General features: G+C 46.0%; 1 protein-coding gene across 2 annotated transcripts in view; it reads right to left on the bottom strand.

Moving 5' to 3' along the window:
* The window catches only part of PRXL2A (peroxiredoxin like 2A), a 93,260-nt gene that overhangs the window by 44,501 nt on the left and 29,337 nt on the right, over positions 1 to 19,422 (bottom strand). For both annotated transcript variants that reach the window (XM_040320713.1, XM_040320714.1), the window contains exon 2: positions 3,031 to 3,210. In XM_040320713.1, the coding sequence (XP_040176647.1) occupies positions 3,031 to 3,208 (178 nt within the window). In that variant the 5' untranslated portion in view covers positions 3,209 to 3,210. The remainder of the gene's footprint in view (positions 1 to 3,030; positions 3,211 to 19,422) is intronic.

Here is a 19,422-nt window from a genome sequence, read left to right as displayed (position 1 = left end):
TTTGATTTGCTGTGCAGGTGAGTATTTGCTTTGAAGAGCACTACAGTTAAGTGGGGACAAAGCATGAGGAGGAGGGGGGTGGGGCGAGCTGAGTGTCGCTTTAAGTATTAGGCTTAATTTCCACTGGCGTTTTTACAGCCACTTTCCTGAGCATTTTTTACAGCTTAAAAACGCCTGTCCATGTTATTCTATGGCATCATGCCCACATAGGCGTTTTTGAGGTGCAAATGGCATAGGCGTTTTTGAGCTGTAAAAAAAACGCAGGACCAGGGCATTCTGTGGCTCCAGCAATAGAGCTGTAAAAACGCCAGACATTAAAAAAGCGCAAAAACGCTGCGGCCGCATTTTTTTTTTTTTTTTACAAAATAAACATGGACAGGCGTTTTTAAGCTGTAAAAAAGGCTAACAAAAGTGGCTGTAAAAAACGCCAGTGGAAATGAAGCCTAAAGTGCCACATGTATGCAGATATCTAGGGACATAATTCGTAACACATATTCTGTATTATGACTGCCCATGAATGATTGATCAATTGAAGTGATGTTGCTGTTCTTGAGTAGAGATGAGCTCAGGCATGTTTGGACTAGGATCCAAGCCTACATGTGCAAGCTTACCAGGCAGTGGTCACCTGTACAGGCCAATCATCTACCGCCAAGGGATTTCCTGCCCTGCAGCCACAGATATGCACGACCCTTGCTAATGTGCCGCAGCGGGGTCAGGATGTCCCGGACTGAGATGATCGGCCCTTACAAGTGACCGTTTTCTTTCAGGCTCAAACATGTGGCTTTGGATCCTAGTCAAACATGTCTGAGCTCATCACTAAACTTAAGAATCACTTGTGAAGTTTGTGCCGCTTTTCCTCTCTTATGCCCTGTACATGTACAGTTTTCCTGACATGCCAAAACCTGACGTTTTTGCCGACGTGATTCCTCTCAAGCCTGCCTTGCATACACACGTTCAGTCAAAAAAACGTTCGACCAAAGCGCGGTGTCGTCCAACACGTACGACGGCACTATAAAAGGGGACGTTCCATTCAAATGGCGCCACCCTTTGGGCTGCTTTCACTGATCCTTGTGTAAAAGTTTGATGAGAGACGATTCGCGCTTTTCAGTCCATTACAGCGTGACGAATGTGCCATCTCCATTACAAACGCCATTTTTTTCCCCTCAGAAAAGCATACACACGAGCGGTTTTCGCGACGAGAAAAAGACTGACGGGAATCGCGACAGGAAAAAATAAAGCAGGTTCTATTTTTTTTGTGGGCAGTTTTCTCGTTGGGAAAACTGCTATGGAGCATACACACGACCGGTTTTCCCGACCGATCTAAAAAAATGGCAGTTTTCTCGTCGGGAAAACTGGTCGCGTGTACAAGGCATTAGAGTGCAGTAAAAAGCACCACAAGAAATATGAGGTACTTGTAATCTCACACAAGGATATTTTCTAAGCATTAGCGCAGTGGTCTCCAAACTTGCTTACCTTTATCTGGCCCTTTGAGTACTTTCCCTCCCACTAATATAAGACACTATTGACCCCCCTGACACTAACAATGTGGTATAATTCCTGCTACTGACAACAACGGGGCACTATTTCTCCCATTGACGCCAATCATGGGGCACTATTTCTTGAATTGACACCAACGATGGGGAGCAATTCCTCCCACTGAAACCAATGACAGGGCACTATTTCTCCAACTGACACCAATGATGGGACACTGGCAACAACCTGGACACCCCCGCCCATTCTGGGCCAAATCATCACCCCTAGCTCCAAAGTCAAAAGTCTTGGGGTCATCTTCGACACCTTCATGACAATGGACGCACAAATAGGGTCAGTAGTCAGCGGAGCGCACCATCTGTTGCGCCTACTACGCAGACTTATTCCATTTATCCCCAAAGACGACGTAGCAGTCGTGGTGGGAACAATCGTGAATTCCAGACTGGACTATGCTAACGCCCTGTACCTCGGACTCCCAAAGTACCAAATCTCCCGTCTGCAAGTCGTTCAGAATACGGCCGCCAGACTGGTGACTGGGAAAAAAAAAAAAAATGGGAAATCAATCTCACCTTCGTTGAGAACCCTTCACTGGCTGCCAGTAAAAGACAGAATTGCATTTAAAGCACTCTGCCTGACACATAAGTGCATCCATGGGAAGGCTCCGCAATATCTTTGCGACAAGATAGAACCTCACAATTCGAATCGCGTTCTGCGATCCACCGACCAAAATCTGGTCAGGGTACCAAAAACCAAATATAAGTCCAAAGGAGAAAGAAGGTTTGCTTTTCAGGGTCCTAGACTATGGAACGCTTTACCAACCAGCATTCGGTTGGAGGAAAACCACCTGACTTTCAGAAGACAGATCAAAACTCTGCTCTTTTGATGTCATGAGACACGAACAACTAGCGCCCACAAGCGATTCAGTTCGCATGCGCCGCGCTTTATAAGTTTTTCATTCATTCATTATTCCCACTGATGGGACACTATTTCTCCCACTGATTCAAATGATGGGACACTATTCCTCCCACTAACATCATTGATGGGCACTATTCCTCCTACTGACATCAATGACAGGACACTATTCCTCCTACGGACACCAAAGATTCACTATTTACTCCCACAATTTGTATTCCCAATGGCCAGTCTGACCCCTCTAAAGGCTGAAGGACATTAAACTGGCCCTTTGTTTAGAAAGTTTGGAGACCACTGCATTGGAGTGAACTATAAAAAAGCAATACCCTGTACCACCCATTCGAGTGAGTGAGAATTATGGAGGTCCCAATGCTAACAACAATTACTTTCCTTTTTTGAATGAAGTATGAGAATGAATGCGAAAATCAAAATTGATTGCTATGCACAATACAGACTGTGATCATTTTTCTTCTGGCACGGTTATAAATAAAATCCAGTATGTGTAATACAGCACGTCACTGGTACGATGTGTTTGTGATGGAATATTCAGAAGCCATAAAACAGTTTTCTAGAACTTACAAACATTTTAAGTGCAAGCGAAAACAAGACAGTATCTATTAACATTACCATCTGATATAGTCTGTAGGTCGGCATTTCCTAGATATTCTAGAGAGGCTTTCTCAGTTTTAGAAAGGAAATAATCGGTGTTGGCCAGTATTATTCCAGCTACTGCAGCTCCCAGGGCTCCGATGCTGAAGGACCACAATCCCATGCTGAAAATTTCAGATTCTGGAACAATCCACATCTCTGAAACATAAAATTGGTTACTAAACTTAGGCAATTAAACATGTAGACCTGCAAACAACATAGTATAAGTAAAGTAAAGTGTAAGTAAAGTGTATCTAATGCCAATTTTTATATATGCACAGTAGTTTTAGGCTCGGTTCACACTAGGGTTATCCCGATACCACTTTAAGACAGAGTACAAGTACTGATACTTTTTTTAATGTCATGTGACAGCTTTCAAACCTGGTGGCACTGATATGCAGCACTAATGCGCACTGATAGGTGGTACGCACTGATGGATGGGCACTGACTGGCATGCACTGAGTGATGAGCACTGATAGGTGGCAGCGATTAGGCAGCACTAATAAGTGGCACACACTGATGGCTGGGCACCGAGAGGTGGCACACACACTGGTGGGCACCGAGAGGTGGCACGCACTGATGGATTGGACTAATAGGTGTCACTGATTAATGGCTGGCACTTATAGGCAGGAGACTGAGGAGAGGATTTATTTTTCTATGCTGCCTCTGCGACACCCATTTTGGTACACCCTGCACTCGGCCTCAATAAAGCAGCAGCGGACATCTTGTTACACCCAGCCCAAACTACGTGGGCTGGGTGTAACAAGATGTCCACTGCTGGCATACTGTGGCCGAGTGCAGGGTGTACCAAGATGGGTGATTTTCAAGCACTGACAGTGAACCGGCAACATGGAGCGTCACTTCCTTTACCGAATGTGACGGCTCCAGTCACCGATGGATCATGATGCGGCTGCATCCTGCAAGCTTACCCGCCTGAGAACTCGCGCTCCGCTCTCCGCCCTCTGACTTCTCATAACCCAGGTATCAGCAAAGGCATTGGGAGCATTTTCACGAGTACAAGTACTCGCGCAAATGCTCGGTATCGGTCCCGATACTAGTATCGGTACAACCCTAGTTCACACTAGCCTGACTCCACAGTTGCGCGACTTTGAATGTCACATGTCATCCAACTTGGGGTCTCACAAGTCGGATCCTATATCGCGTCAGCCTTCGATATAGAGCTAAGGAGCTAGAACTCCAATAAAGATTTTTACTGCTGTATCCCCAATGTGGAAATTTACCCCTTCTTTTTTTCCTGGTGACCAAAGTCACCCAGCCTGAAAGTGAGGGAAAAATCTTTCAATTGGGCACTTGTTTTGGAGACAAATGTCTATAGAAGGAGTTTCTTTACTTTATGCCTTGTGCACACAATCGGTTTTCCCGCCGGGTAAACAGAGAACCTGCTCGGTAGCTTTTTACCCCTACACGCAGCTGGGTTACCCAGCAGGAAAACTGCCGTGAGAGCTTTGGTCGGGAAACCCGGCCATGTGTATGCTCCACCGCAGGTTTTCCCCACAGGTAAACTGCCGGCTTAAATACCGCCAGGATTCCTGGCGGGAAAAAAGCAAACATCTCAGGAAAACTACGATGGAGCATGCACACGGACGGTTTTCCCGGCCAAAAGCTGTCGTGGCAGTTTTCCTGACGGGAAAACCGGTTGTGTGCATAAAGCCTCATACATACGACCGAGAAATTCGACAGAATCCATCAAGAAACTTGGTGGCAGAGCTTTTTTCTGAGGAAACCGGTCGTGTGTATGTTTTTCATCGAGGAAACCATCAAGGAACTCGACGAGGAAAAAAGAGAACAAGTTCTCTTTTTCCTCAATGGGAGTCTCAATTTCCTCGTCGGGCTGGTTTTCGACGAGAAACACGATGGTGTGTATGTTAAAAAACCCTCGCATGCTCAGAATAAAGTATGAGACGGGAGTAAAAGTAGCATTTGTAATGGAGATAACACATTTTTCACGCTGTAACAGACTGAAAAGTGCAAATCGTCTCCGACCAAACTTTTACTTAACACGCAGTAACATGAGATTAGCAAAAGCAGCCCCAAGGGTTGTGCCAGTGGAATCGAACTTCCCCTGCCGTTGTATGTGTTGTGCGTCACCACGTTTGAGAACCAGGAGATTTTGTCTTGACGGTGTGTACGCAAAGCAAGCTTGACGAGTTCCTCGACAAGCCTAACAAGGAACTCGTCGAGGAAAACGATGTGTCTTTTCCGACAAGTTCCTCAGTCGTGTGTACGAGGCCTGAGGCATTACAGTGATTTTCTTTGACTGTAGTGTCTAAATGACAAAAAAACATTTTGGCTTTAAGAACAACTGCAGGTAACTATGTAAATATATTCTTTATATCACTGCAAACCTTATAAAACAAATTACCACATGAAAACAGTCTTCATACCCAATTGAATCTTGCCAGCTAATATATGGAATCTGAGTTGGCACAGAAGTACTTGTTTCTGCTTGGGAGATGTTCCTACAAGTGCCAACAAGAGCGCTTAGGAAAGCCTAAAATAGTGCTGTTTAATAATAATCCATAGAGAACTGTAGGTAGGTTAGATAAAAAAAGAGCATGTGCTTACTGGTTATAAACATTAAGTGGCATGGTTCAGCTTGATTTTTGCAAACATCGGCAGAATCAGCTAATAAAATCACCACCTCCGTATAAATATAACTGAATGGAAATAGAAGCATGTCAGTCCTTGCACCTAGAATAAATTCTACATTCTGTCCAACTGGAACTAAACGGCCATTGTACTGGGGTGATTTTTATACCAGAAAGTTCTGAAATCTCACCATGCTCTAAATCGTCTGCACTGGCACCATGCTTTCAGTTTATATTAACAAAACTGATAGTCTAAACCAGGGCTGTGGAGTCGGAGTTGGAGTCGAGGAGTCGGAGTCGGGGGAAATTTTGGGTACCTGGAGTCGGAGTCGGCAAACAATGCACCGACTCTGACTCCTACTAAATTCAGATTGGAATAAAAAAAAAAAAAAAGCAAGTTTAAATGTCCCAATTCACAAAAAGTTATAATTAATGACTTCTCTACTGTAAGAATAAAGACCAATGCATGCAGTGCCTCACGTAACCACAAAACGAACACGTTAAGTGACCGTGAAGAAGCATGCTTTTCATGTGCTTCACTATATGGCACGCAACGCACAATTAGGAGCTGCAATACTTATACTTTCCATAGTGTTGTGTTCTGCTTTTACAGGGAACGCAGCGTCCATGTGTAACCTAGCCTCTCACTGATAAGGGATTAAATAAATATGTTTTTTGCAGGACTAGAGAGTGAGACACTTGTATAAGTGAAGGGAATGGAGGGCCAATAGTTCAAGACTGAAGCTGTAAACCATTGGAAAAACTGCTGTCATTTAGCTTAGGCCCCTTTCAGACATCCGCTCCGTCTGTCCGTTCATTACAAGTCCGTTAACGGACTTGTAATGAATCCCTATGGGGACGCGTCCGTTAGCGGATGGAGCATCCGCTAGCGTCCGCGTCAGTCGGGTTCCGCTTTTCCGAACGGAAGAAACCCTATTTTTCTTCCGTTCGGCGGAACGGACCGGATGCAGACGGACCGTCTGCATCCGGTCCCCCATAGGGGAGAGCGGAGCAGAGACAGGGCGGTCCCTGCACTGTGTGTGGGGACCGCCCTATCCGCCGACAGCTCAGCGGGGATCCCCGCTGAGCTTTGGCGGACATACGGAGCGGACCGAGAAACGGTTCGCTCCATGTGAAAGAGCCCTAAGGCTATAAAAACTTGTAAACTCCGATTGTTAGCTTAAACTTTAAACATGACTATGGGATTCTCCTAGGAAAATCATGTTTTAGAATAAATGCCCCTTCCTGGATCCTCCCACTGCCCTATCTTTAGCAGCAGATAAGCACACAAAAGGAGAAAGCAGCAGCCCAACTACCTCTCCAAGATTATTTTCAGCCCTAAAAATAATAAAGTCTGACTTAAGAGCCTCTATGAAAGAGGATCTGGCAGAGGCAATTCTCTTTCTTAGAACTCTACATTGAATTGATTTGCATTTGCTAAGCCTATAACTACATTTCAAGATTAATATAAACCATTTCTAGGTTTTACAGATTTTGTTTTTGGTTCATTATAGATAAGCTTTGTTTTTGTTCTAAAACAACCAAATAATGTGGTTTGTATTTTTGAACTGGTAAAGATCCTGTTCCTGATGTTTATGCCTGCTGCTACTATCCAGCCATTTGATTGATTAATAAAAAAAATATAATAAAACTTTGTTTTCATTGTGTTTGTCTTTTGCTTAAACTGTGCAATACAGTAGACTGTTGGCTTCCCAGCCAGTAGTCCTGTGGTAGGTTGCGTTTCTTTCCCTCAAGGAATGTATAAAATACATTTGCATATTAATACAGAGGAGTCGGAGTCGGAAGTACATAAAACTGAGGAGTCGGAACATTTATCTACCGACTCCACAGCCCTGGTCTAAACAGTGAAAAATATGACCAAAACCTCTATGGACATAATGTGCCCTTTATTATATATTGGAGAGATGGGTTTAAACCTCAAACTGGTTCCCAGAATTAAGATTGTGGTCCACGGTGGTTCTTATATTTAAACCAGAAGTCACGGCAAAATTTTATTTAATCGGTAGCATTCCTTACTCGTTACCTTAAACGTGCCCAAGCTTTTATCTTTTTCTTGATATTGTGACAGTGCCAGGCCCTGCCACTTTGAAAATGTAGGAGAAAAGGGCACAGGATTTGCAATAAGGCTTAATATGAAACTCCAGACTATCATTTCTGAGCGGAGAATGCTGTGTTTTTGGTTTTCTCCGGATTGTGTAGTCCCAGATGGGGCCCGAAAGCTTGCAGTTTCCAAAATATATTGGGTAGAATGGAACCTTCAGTCCTGTGTCCAGATCTTACAGCATTCTTGCCGCCTGTTTAAAGCGGAGTTACACCCAAAAGTCCACTCCTCGCCCCCTTACATGCCAAATGTAATTTTTTTTAGGGGGGGGGAGTGGGGGCTTCCTGCGCATGCGATTGCCTGTCCAATCAGGTACCGCATGCGCAGTAAGTGCCCGGCCGTAAAGCCGAAAGCTGTCACGGCCTGGTGCCCACAGTTAGGATGGAGGCGCCGGCAGAGAGGGGGGGAGGGAGAGGAGCGGAGCTCCGGGCGTCGCTGGACAGTGGAACAGGCAAGTGTATGTTTATTAAAAGCCAGCAGCTATGCTTTTTGTAGCTGCTGACTTTTAATAGACATAAAAAAAAAAGTCTGGAACTCCCCTTTAAGTACACAGGTGTGCAGGGTCGTTGTATACTCAAGCCTGAGGATAGCTCAGAGCTCCTAGTTTGGAGACACCCAGGAGTCAGAAGAGCCCCGACCAGGACTCAAGAGACAGAAGATCTCACCCAGGGGTCAGAGGAGCCCTAGTCAGGAGTCAAGAGACAGAAGGTCTCATCCAGGGGTCAGAGGAGCCCTAGTCAGGAGTCAAGAGACAGGAGGTCTCACCCAGGGGTCAGAGGAGCGCTAGTCAGGAGTCAAGAGACAGAAGGTTTCACCTAGAGGTCAGAGGAGCCCTGGCCAGGAGTCAGGAGACAGGAGGTCTCACCCAGAGGTCAGAGCAGCCTTAGTCAGGAGTCAAGAGACAGAAGGTTTCACCCAGGGGTCAGAGGAGCCCCGGCCAGGAGTCAAGAGACCGGAGGTCTCACCCAGGGATCAGAGAATCCCAGGGGCCAGAGCATCTTGCAGTGCAACCACGACTCAACAGGTACACTAAAGTCGGTCTCCACTGTTCCCTCCATCCATACAGGCCGATTCATAGCAAAATATCTCTGTGTGTCCTGCCTAATAAGGGCCCTATCACACTTACGGACCGTATGTACGCATTTTCATCCGTCCGTTGTGGATGAAAACAGGACATACATGGGTTCCTATGCGATTCCGGGTGTCAGCGGATGACCATCTGCTGACACCCGTAATTTGTCCGCCTCCGCAAAGATCCGCATTTTCGGACGCAAGAAAACCCTATTTTTCTTCAGTCTGCCGGATCGGATCGGATGAACACGGACATACGGTCCGTGTTCATCCGATTCCCCATTGGGGAGAGCGGAGGAAAGACAGGGCGGTCCCTGCACAGTCAGCTGGGATTTTACGGAGGATCCCCGCTGAGCTGTACGGACACACGGGGCGGATCATTACGGATCCGCCCCGTGTGAAAGGGCCCCAAGTGTTTAGCGGAGCAAATCTACTCCCAGTGTCAGACTACATCATATGCTACCAACTTTTGCCTCTGTAGTGACCCATTTTCCATCTTTTGAAAAAAAAAAAAAAGCATGACAGCCAAATCATGTGCCCTTATTTTAGTTGATTATTTTGTAATACTTTCACAATTTGTATAAGTAAAGTATTCTGCTGCACACACAGTATGCTTTTCTACTGAACTTTATCGTTAGTTTGCTGCCGTGAGTTGCACCTTAGGGAGAAGTAAGGAGTTGTTACTTAACCACTTCCATACCGGGCATTTTCACCCCCTTCCTGCCCAGGCCAATTTCAGCTTTCAGCGTTGTCACACTTTGAATGAGAATTGTGCAGTCATGCGACGTTGTACCCAAATTAATTTTGATCATCCCCCCCCCCCCCACAAGCTTTCTTTTGGTGGTATCTGATTACCTCTGCGGTTTTTATTTTTTTCGTTATAAACAAAAATTGGACAATTTAAAAAAAAAAGACAAAACACACACAATATTTATTACTTTTTGCTAAAATAAATATCCCATTAAAAAAAACTTGTTTTCCTCATTTTAGGCTTATACGTACTATTCTACATATTTTTGGTAAAAAAAAAACAAATAGGGGATAGAATTATGGCATTTTTTTTGTCTTGCTTCTTAAAAAAAAACACTTCAGACTCCACCAAAAAGATACACGAGACTTGCTCACACTTTATTTGCTTATAACGTCTCTGCTATGGTTTTGCATCATTTGTGGTTATTCCTTTTTTTTTATTATTAATCTATCTATCTATCTATTTTTCCCCCTTTTGCTTTTTTTTCCCCCCTGGTAGTCGTAAACAGTCCCATTTAGTTTCGAAATATACAAATAACAAATATGTGACCATATACAGACATTTAGAGAAGAAAAAACAAATATTAAATAAACTGCTTCCTATTTTATCCCACTCCCCCCCCCCCCCATCCCTTCCCCTGCTACCTCCACGTTGCTACACCTACACCCTTTCAATATTGTTCCTTCTTGCCCTAGCCCAGTGATGGCGAACCTTGGCACCCCAGATGTTTTGGAACTACATTTCCCATGATCCTTATGCACTCTGCAGTGCAGTGGAGCATCATGGGAAATGTAGTTCCAAAACATCTGGGGTGCCAAGGTTCGCCATCACTGCCCTAGCCCCTATTCAAGTCTTAATCCTTAGGTTTTCCGCATAGCTCCAGGTTTTTTTTTTTTTTACTAGTAATGGCTGCGATCTGCGAATTTTGTCAGGACTGCGATATTGCGGCGGACAGATCAAACACTTTTGACAATATTTTGAGACCATTCACATTTCTACAGCGATCAGTGCTATAAATATGCACTGATTACTGTATAAATGTGACTGGCAGAGAAAGGGTTAACACTAGAGGGCGATCAAGGGGTTAAATGTATTCCCAAGGGAGTGATTCTAACTGTGGGGGGGAGGAGACTGACTGGAGGAGGTGACCGATCGGTGACCCTGTGTACAAGGGACACACCATCGGTCTCCCTGACAGGATGTGGATCTGTGTGTTTACACACACAGATCCACGTCCCTGCTCTGTGATGAGCAATCGCGGGTGCCGGGCACGTGCATCAGGTCCCCAGTGATGCGGCGAGTACGTGCGCGCGCTGACGGCTTTCCTTACTGCAGGGAAACCCAGGACGTCATGACAGCCGCCCGGAGGGACGAAGGGTTCCTGCGGCCGTCATTTGACTATGCGCCGGGCAGGAAGTTTGTAAAGCAACTGCTCAGATCTTCAAACCCCCAATATGAAATGTCCACCTTTTTTGATCCCTTCTATTTTACAGACCACCCTTCTTCAGTATTAGATCATAAAATCATCCAATGAACAATGAATGGAAAGATTATGGGAATAAATCTGGTGGGATTCTCATGAACCATATCAGTGGTTTGTGGAGCTCATATGACATGGGACTGAAAAACACAAAGAAGGATCCGATGACAATAGGGGTCTTCAGAGGGTTAGACAGTTTGCCAGGGAAAAGAGGGGACCAACTCAAGTCCTGTAGTGGAATATTGTTTCTAAAGGAAGTTTCCAAAACTCCGGGCCTGTGATGTTATGGATTTTTGCTTGTTACTACAGGTGCTACTGAAGTAAATCAGCCCTTCTCACGTTCATGACTTGCTTAGTCATGAAGAGTCATATCATTCAAAATACTTTGCAACTAAAATAAAATAAAAAGAAAAAGCGTAAAAGCACCTTTCCAGGTGAATGTGTGTTCAGCTGCACGTGTGGGTGAACAAAAATGATCAAAGCTTCATACAATCAGTCTGGGAAACGACATCCTGATATGTTTAGCCAAGGTGGATTAAGCTGTCAAAGTACTACCAAAGGTAAACAGCATTTATTCTGATTAAATAGTTTCACTATTCATCATTACAGATATAAATAATCTATATTTTACCTGGATTTCAATAATTAAAACTCCAGGGAGTAAAACTCCAGGGAAATAGCTAAACACAAATATTAAACACAGCTATTTTATTGTATTTCTGTCCATCCAGTCCTCAGATAAACATGGCTTTGTCAAACAGCACAGAGCTCTCTGGTAGTTAGGGGTGCAATGGATCGTCATTGATCTGTGATCCGAACAGGTCAACGTTCATGGATCGGCACACCACGCGATCCACGGATTGAGCCCATAGGAAAGGTCGCGCCTTTGGCCTAGCTCTGGAGCGGCGGTCATCTTGGTACACCCGGCGGCCTAGGTGAGCTCCCCAGAGCGGCGCGCTGACGGGGGGAGATGTGGTGGACATTACTGTGGGGGGGGGGGATGTGGTGGACATTACCGTGGGGGCGGGGGAGATGTGGTGGACATTACAGTGGGGGGGAAATGTGGTGGACATTACAGTGGGGGGGAAATGTGGTGGACATTACAGTGGGGGGGAAATGTGGTGGACATTACAGTGGGGGGGAAATGTGGTGGACATTACAGTGGGGGGGAAATGTGGTGGACATTACAGTGGGGGGGAAATGTGGTGGACATTACAGTGGGGGGGAAATGTGGTGGACATTACAGTGGGGGGGGGGAAATGTGGTGGACATTACAGTGGGGGGGGGGGAAATGTGGTGGACATTACAGTGGGGGGGGGAAATGTGGTGGACATTACAGTGGGGGGGGGAAATGTGGTGGACATTACAGTGGGGGGGGGAAATGTGGTGGACATTACAGTGGGGGGGGAAATGTGGTGGACATTACAGTGGGGGGGAGATGTGGTGGACATTACAGTGGGGGGGGGAGATGTGGTGGACATTACAGTGGGGGGGGGAGATGTGGTGGACATTACAGTGGGGGGGGGAAATGTGGTGGACATTACAGTGGGGGGGGGGGGGGGAGATGTGGTGGACATTACAGTGGGGGGGGGGAGATGTGGTGGACATTACAGTGGGGGGGAGATGTGGTGGACATTACATTACAGTGGGGGGGGAGATGTGGTGGACATTACAGTGGGGGGGGAGATGTGGTGGACATTACAGTGGGGGGGGGGGGAGATGTGGTGGACATTACAGTGGGGGGGGGAGATGTGGTGGACATTACAGTGGGGGGGGGGGGGAGATGTGGTGGACATTACATTACAGTGGGGGGGAGATGTGGTGGACATTACAGTGGGGGGGAGATGTGGTGGACATTACAGTGGGGGGGAGATGTGGTGGACATTACAGTGGGGGGGAGATGTGGTGGACATTACAGTGGGGGGGGGGGGATGTGGTGGACATTACAGTGGGGGGGGGGAGATGTGGTGGACATTACAGTGGGGGGGAGATGTGGTGGACATTACAGTGGGGGGGGAGATGTGGTGGACATTACAGTGGGGGGGGGGGAGATGTGGTGGACATTACAGTGGGGGGGGGGGGAGATGTGGTGGACATTACAGTGGGGGGGGAGATGTGGTGGACATTACATTACAGTGGGGGGGAGATGTGGTGGACATTACAGTGGGGGGGGAGATGTGGTGGACATTACAGTGAGGGGGAGATGTGGTGGACATTACAGTGGGGGGGAGATGTGGTGGACATTACAGTGGGGGGGAGATGTGGTGGACATTACAGTGGGGGGGGAGATGTGGTGGACATTACAGTGGGGGGGGGGGAGATGTGGTGGACATTACAGTGGGGGGGGGGAGATGTGGTGGACATTACATTACATTACAGTGGGGGGGAGATGTGGTGGACATTGCAGTGGGGGGGGGGAGATGTGGAGGACATTACAGTGGGGGGGGGAGATGTGGTGGACATTACAGTGGGGGGGGGAGATGTGGTGGACATTACAGTGGGGGGGGGAGATGTGGTGGACATTACATTGGGGGGGAGATGTGGTGGACATTACAGTGGGGGGGGGGGAGATGTGGTGGACATTACATTGGGGGGGAGATGTGGTGGACATTACAGTGGGGGGAGATGTGGTGGACATTACAGTGGGGGGGAGGGAGATGTGGAGGACATTACAGTGGGGGGGGAGATGTGGTGGACATTACAGTGGGGGGGGGAGATGTGGTGGACATTACATTGGGGGGGAGATGTGGTGGACATTACATTGGGGGGGAGATGTGGTGGACATTACAGTGGGGGGGAGATGTGGTGGACATTACATTGGGGGGGAGATGTGGTGGACATTACAGTGGGGGGGGGGGGGAGATGTGGTGGACATTACAGTGGGGGGAGATGTGGTGGACATTACAGTGGGGACTATATATGGTGGTGATCCGAAAAATGATCCGATCCGTGACTCGGATCCGAGGAACGATCCAAACCGTGAGTTTTTTGATCCGTTGCACCCCTACTGGTAGTGCAGGATACCTGATGTTTCTCTGCTGCAGTTAAAGTGGTTCTAAAGCCTTGTTTTTTTCTTTAAAATAATAAACACATGCCCAGGGTGGCTGAGAGAACCCTGCTTGGTCTCTTGCTGTTCTATGCCAGGAAGTCCATCGTCCTATGCTGGAAGCGGAGGGCCCCTTTCTCACTGGGTCTATGGAAAACACTTGTCAATAATGTGATACCCTTATACAAAGATACCTATATACATAGAGGCTGTCCGAAAAAATATGACAGGGTCTGGTCTAAATGGTTGGCAGAGCCCTCCATTGGGGCTACAGCAGATTAGGCTTCTTTGATTTCTGATAACATCCCTTGAAGTCTTGCTGAACCGTCCCCTGTTGGCACGACAACTTAGGTGAGCTAGTTAACTATCATCCTACCCCTGGAGCTTGAGCCAGACCACCTCATTGATGATGGCTTATTATGGTAGTCGCAAATACTCCAACATATCTTGGTTCTGTACTGCTACCTTGCGACTCCTGCGCGGGTCCCGGCCGTGTTGTAAGCCAGATGTTCGCTGTGCTATTGTACGTTTGTATTGTCTATGTGTTTATACAAATAAAAAAGAAGAAACACATTATACTTTCCTGTTTTATGTAATAGTTTTGCACAGTGCTGCCCCGATCCTCTTCTTCTCGGGTCTCCCGCAGGCGCTTCTGCCCCTCCCCCTTGCCGAGTGAACCCAGACAAAGCTGCTTGCTCTGGGGGCATTCATGCGTGCTTCCTCCTGAGCTGCCCCTGTGTACCTATGGGACGCACAGAGTGTGGCTTAGTCCCGCCCTATACACCCTCCTCACTGGATGTAATTGACAGCAGTGGGCTCAGTCTCAGCCAATCAGGAGAGAGAGTCCCGGGAGAGCCTAGGCTTTCGCGCAAATCGCTGCATTGGGATTGGACTCATGCAAGTATTGGAGAGCTGCACCTTAAAGGTTTTACCTTAATGCATAGAATGTATGAAGGTTACAAAACCTTCAGCCTTCAAAACCACTTTAACCACTTAAGGACCGCCTAACGCCGATATACGTCGGCAGAATGGCACGGCTGGGCACAATCACGTACCTGTGCGCGCCCCCGCGACCTGGTCCGAAGCTCCGTGACCGCTGCCGGAGCTGAAGAATGGGGAGAGCCGTGTGTAAACACAGCTTCCCCGTTCTTCACTGTGGCGCGGTCATCGATCGTGTGTTCCCTTACATAGGGAATCACAATCGATGACATCACACCTACAGCCACACCCCCTACAGTTAGAAACACAAATGAGGTCACACATAACCCCATCAGCGCCCCCTTGTGGTTAGCTCCCAAACTGCAACTGCCATTTCCACAGTAAACAATGCATTTTAAATGCATTTTTTGCTGTGAAAATGACAATGGTCCCAAAAATGTGTCAAAATTGTCCGAAGTGTCCGCCATAATGTCGCAGTCACGAAAAAAAACCTGATCGCCGCCATTAGTAGTAAAAAAAATAATTAATAAACATGCAATAAAACTATCCCCTATTTTGTAAACGCTATAAATTTTGCGCAAACCAAATCGATAAACGCTTATTGCGATTTTTACCAAAAAAAGGTAGAAGAATACGTATCGGCCTAAACTGAGGAAAAAAAATCGTTTTTTTATATATTTTTGGGGGATATTTATTATAGCAACAAGTAAAAAATATTGAATTTTTTTCTAAATTGTCGCTCTATTTTTGTTTATAGCGCAAAATCTAAAAACCGCAGAGGTGATCAAATACCACCAAAAGAAAGCTCTATTTGTGGGGAAAAAAAGACGCCAATTTTGTTTGGGAGCCACGTCGCACGACCGTGCAATTGTCAGTTAAAGCAACGCAGTGCCGAATCGCAAAAAGGGGCCTGGTCCTTTAGCTGCCTAAAGGTCCGGGTCTTAAGTGGTTAAGTAATATGGAATCTTTAACTAATACTTTAAGTAATACATACAGATCTTGTCCGCCCACCCCAAAGCCTGTGACTGGACAGTGAAATGAGAAACAGAAGACTGATAAGCTTACCTATTCTCAGCCTGCTCGGGTACTATCAAGGGCAGTAGCTTTCCGAGGAATGGAGAGGGCGCCCAACAACGGCTGGGTAAACCTAGAAGTGGTGGATGCCCACCAGAGGCTCCCATGGTGCAGCAGTTGTTGGTGGTCCCTCCTCTCCCCTGCAGCCACCACTGGCTGACACGGGGGAATTAGATCATGTGGCTGGACCAGAGTGGGCTGAAAACAGGTAAATATATAGATCTTTTTTCATACAAGTCAGTATAGGTGTTAGGAGGGTGAGGGGGCATTTTTAAAACGAGTTAGGCTTTAGCTGGAATTCTACTTTGAGTTGATTTTTTACGAGCAAACAGAGAAGTTAGGAGGAAGTGCTTTGCAAATTCTTATTACTGAAGAAGTAGCAGCACATGCGATTCATGACTGATGATAATGACTGAAAACTCATCCATTTATGGGCACGTTCACCACTTCAAATGAAGCAAGATCCTTGATGACCTCATCTATGGAATGATCGGCATCCACCTGAAACAACCACAAAGTAAATTGATGACTTGATCAATCTTCCTCTTGATGTTTTCCGAAGGACTATCCAAGAGAAAGCTTCAAGGATGTGGACAACGGAGTTGTGCTCCTTCGGCTTATTCCTCGTTATTTAACGGTAGAATAGTGAATTAGCGATGGCCACATCGGTTATAATAATATTACTGAATAAAACAACGAATGAGAAACTTCATTTGAATGATGGGGTCCAATTTAAAGGGGTTGTAAAGGCTCTCCCTTGCCATCGGAGGCCAGGAGAACGAATCGGCCGCCACCGAAAGAAGAGCATAGACCAGGGGTCTCCATACTTTTCAAGCAAAGGGCCAGTTTACTGTCTTTGAGACTTCAGGGGGGGCCGGATTCTGATCAATGGGGGTAGAAAATGCTCCAGGGCCGAACATCAGTGAGAATAAACATGGCCCCAGTGTTGGTGGGCAGTAGGAGGAGGAATAGTGCTCCATCATTGCTATTAGTGGAATAAATAGAGCCCCATTGTTGGTGTCATTGGGAGGAATAGTGCCTCATATCATTGGGAGCAATACTGCCCAAGGGCCGGATAAAGGCTAGCAAACGGCCACATCCGGCCCTCAGGCCGCAGTTTGGAGACCCCTGGCATAGACCGTTATGTTATGACGTCACGACTGGGTACCTGGAAGTAAACAAAGCCGCAATCGCGGCTGAAAGCATGAGATCGGTGAATTTTCCTGCCTGGAGGAGAGATGTAGGGTCTTATTGACCCCGCATATCTCCATAAAGAGGACCTGTCATACACTATTCCTATTACAAGGCATGTTTACATTCCTTGTAAGAGGAATAAAAGTGATCAAAAAAATAAAATAATAATAATAATAAAAAAAATAAAAAGTGTAAAAAATAAAAACAATAAAAATAAAATTAAATGCCCCTGTCCCCAGTAGCTCGCGCACAGAAGCGAACGCAAGTCCCGCCCACATATGATGTATTGCCACGTGCGTCAATTTTAACACTAGACCTCCTCTGTAACTCTAAACTGGTAACCTGTAAAAAATGTAAAGCATCGCCTATGGAGATTTTGAAGTACCGAAGTTTGGCGCCATTCCATGAGTGTGCGCAATTTTAAAGCGTGACAAGTTAGGTATATATTTACTCGGCGTAACATCATCTTTCATATTATACAAAAAAAAAAAATTGGCTAACTTTACTGTTTTGTTATTTTTTAATTCATGAAAGTTTTGTTTTTCCAAAAAAAAAGTTGTTTGAAAAATTATTGCGCAAATATCGTGCAAGATAAAAAGTTGCAATGACCGCCACTTTATTCCGTAGGGTGTCTGCTAATATATATTAGTAAAGGATTAGCTCGGTAGCGGGGTGTGTGACCCCTTGGATGGGTTCACCACACACTGAATTTATACAGACTGGCAGTCGAAGACGGTTGAAAACAAATTTTTTGGTTTATTTTTCCATCTTGCTGGAAAACAATTGCAAGCATTCAAACAGCATAAACAAAAATCAAACATAAAATAAACCCTAGCCACTCTGGGCATCTACCTTCCACACAGGAACCTATCTATGGAGTCTGGCTCAGCCTAGCTCTGGGCAGACAGTGCTGGTCGTACAGCACAAAACAATAGTCTTGATTTTTATCACACAGAAAAATCACTCCTCTCCTCACCTCCACAGAAGACCTTCTGGCACTGCTCTTCTTACTCACAAAGCCTCAGGAATGATGCAGCCAATTAGTGGTAATCTCTTGGACTACTTATAGAGGCCTTAATTGCCTCATTCTGAACAGCTGAAGTTTTTCAACGGCCTCAAACCTTTCCTGGCTACATTTTTCAGCCGACGCCTAATAACAATTAGTGTATTGTCTAACAAGGCAGAAATGTATGTCCCGTCCGTGACAACACCCACAGATTTATCTGACTTCCTGTCACAGTATATATGTTTGGGAGCAATTTAGATTTTTACATAAAGTAGAGAAGTGCCAGAATAGGCGCAGTATGGAAGTGGTTAATGACACCCCCAAATCGGTTTGCAGAACGCAGTGCGAACTGTGAAATTGGATGGAATCGGATCATATGGGTCTGAGCACCCATGTGATTCGATTCCAGTGCAGGCACCATTTTGGTCCAAATGCGATGCGATTTCAGACATAAAAACAGCATCAGTGTGAACCCAGCCTTAGAGCTGTGTATTATAATTTTTTTAATAAAATAGTTTTCAGCTTTTTCGTATTTTGTTGCATCCAAATCCCGGTTCACACAAATGCAATGCGGGAACAAGCGCAAATTCAGTGCAGGTTTCTGCATTGCATTTCACCTGCCGGCGGTTCACACTGACCTCTGCAAACTGCTGCGGGTGTCAATGCAAAGTTATTGAACCCCCCCCCCCCCCCCCGGATTGATTTGCAGATCGCAGTGCAAACTGCCAAATGGTGCAGGAATTGGATCGCATAGGTGTGAACAGCCATGCGATCCGATTCCAGTGCAGATAAAAAAAAAAAAAGGATCCTGCATGAGTTTGGTCCGAATGTGATGCAAATTCAGCCATACAATCTGCGCAGTGCGAATCACAAGTGTGAACCCAGCCTCAGTGTTGTTGATCTTCTGCAGTACCTTTCTTTTTCCATGCATGAACTCCACTAATTCCTACATGAAATCCAGATAGTGACCACATCAGACTGTGGCTGACTAATGTGTCTCCATCATGTGTCACCGAGCAAACATCATATCCTAGGCAAGGAGTAGAAAAGTGGGATCAAGTACCTGAGGGAAAAGAAGA

The sequence above is a fragment of the Rana temporaria genome, chromosome 8 (genome assembly GCF_905171775.1).
Source record: "Rana temporaria chromosome 8, aRanTem1.1, whole genome shotgun sequence".
Taxonomy (NCBI): domain Eukaryota; kingdom Metazoa; phylum Chordata; class Amphibia; order Anura; family Ranidae; genus Rana; species Rana temporaria.
This window is presented reverse-complemented; position numbering and strand designations above follow the sequence as displayed.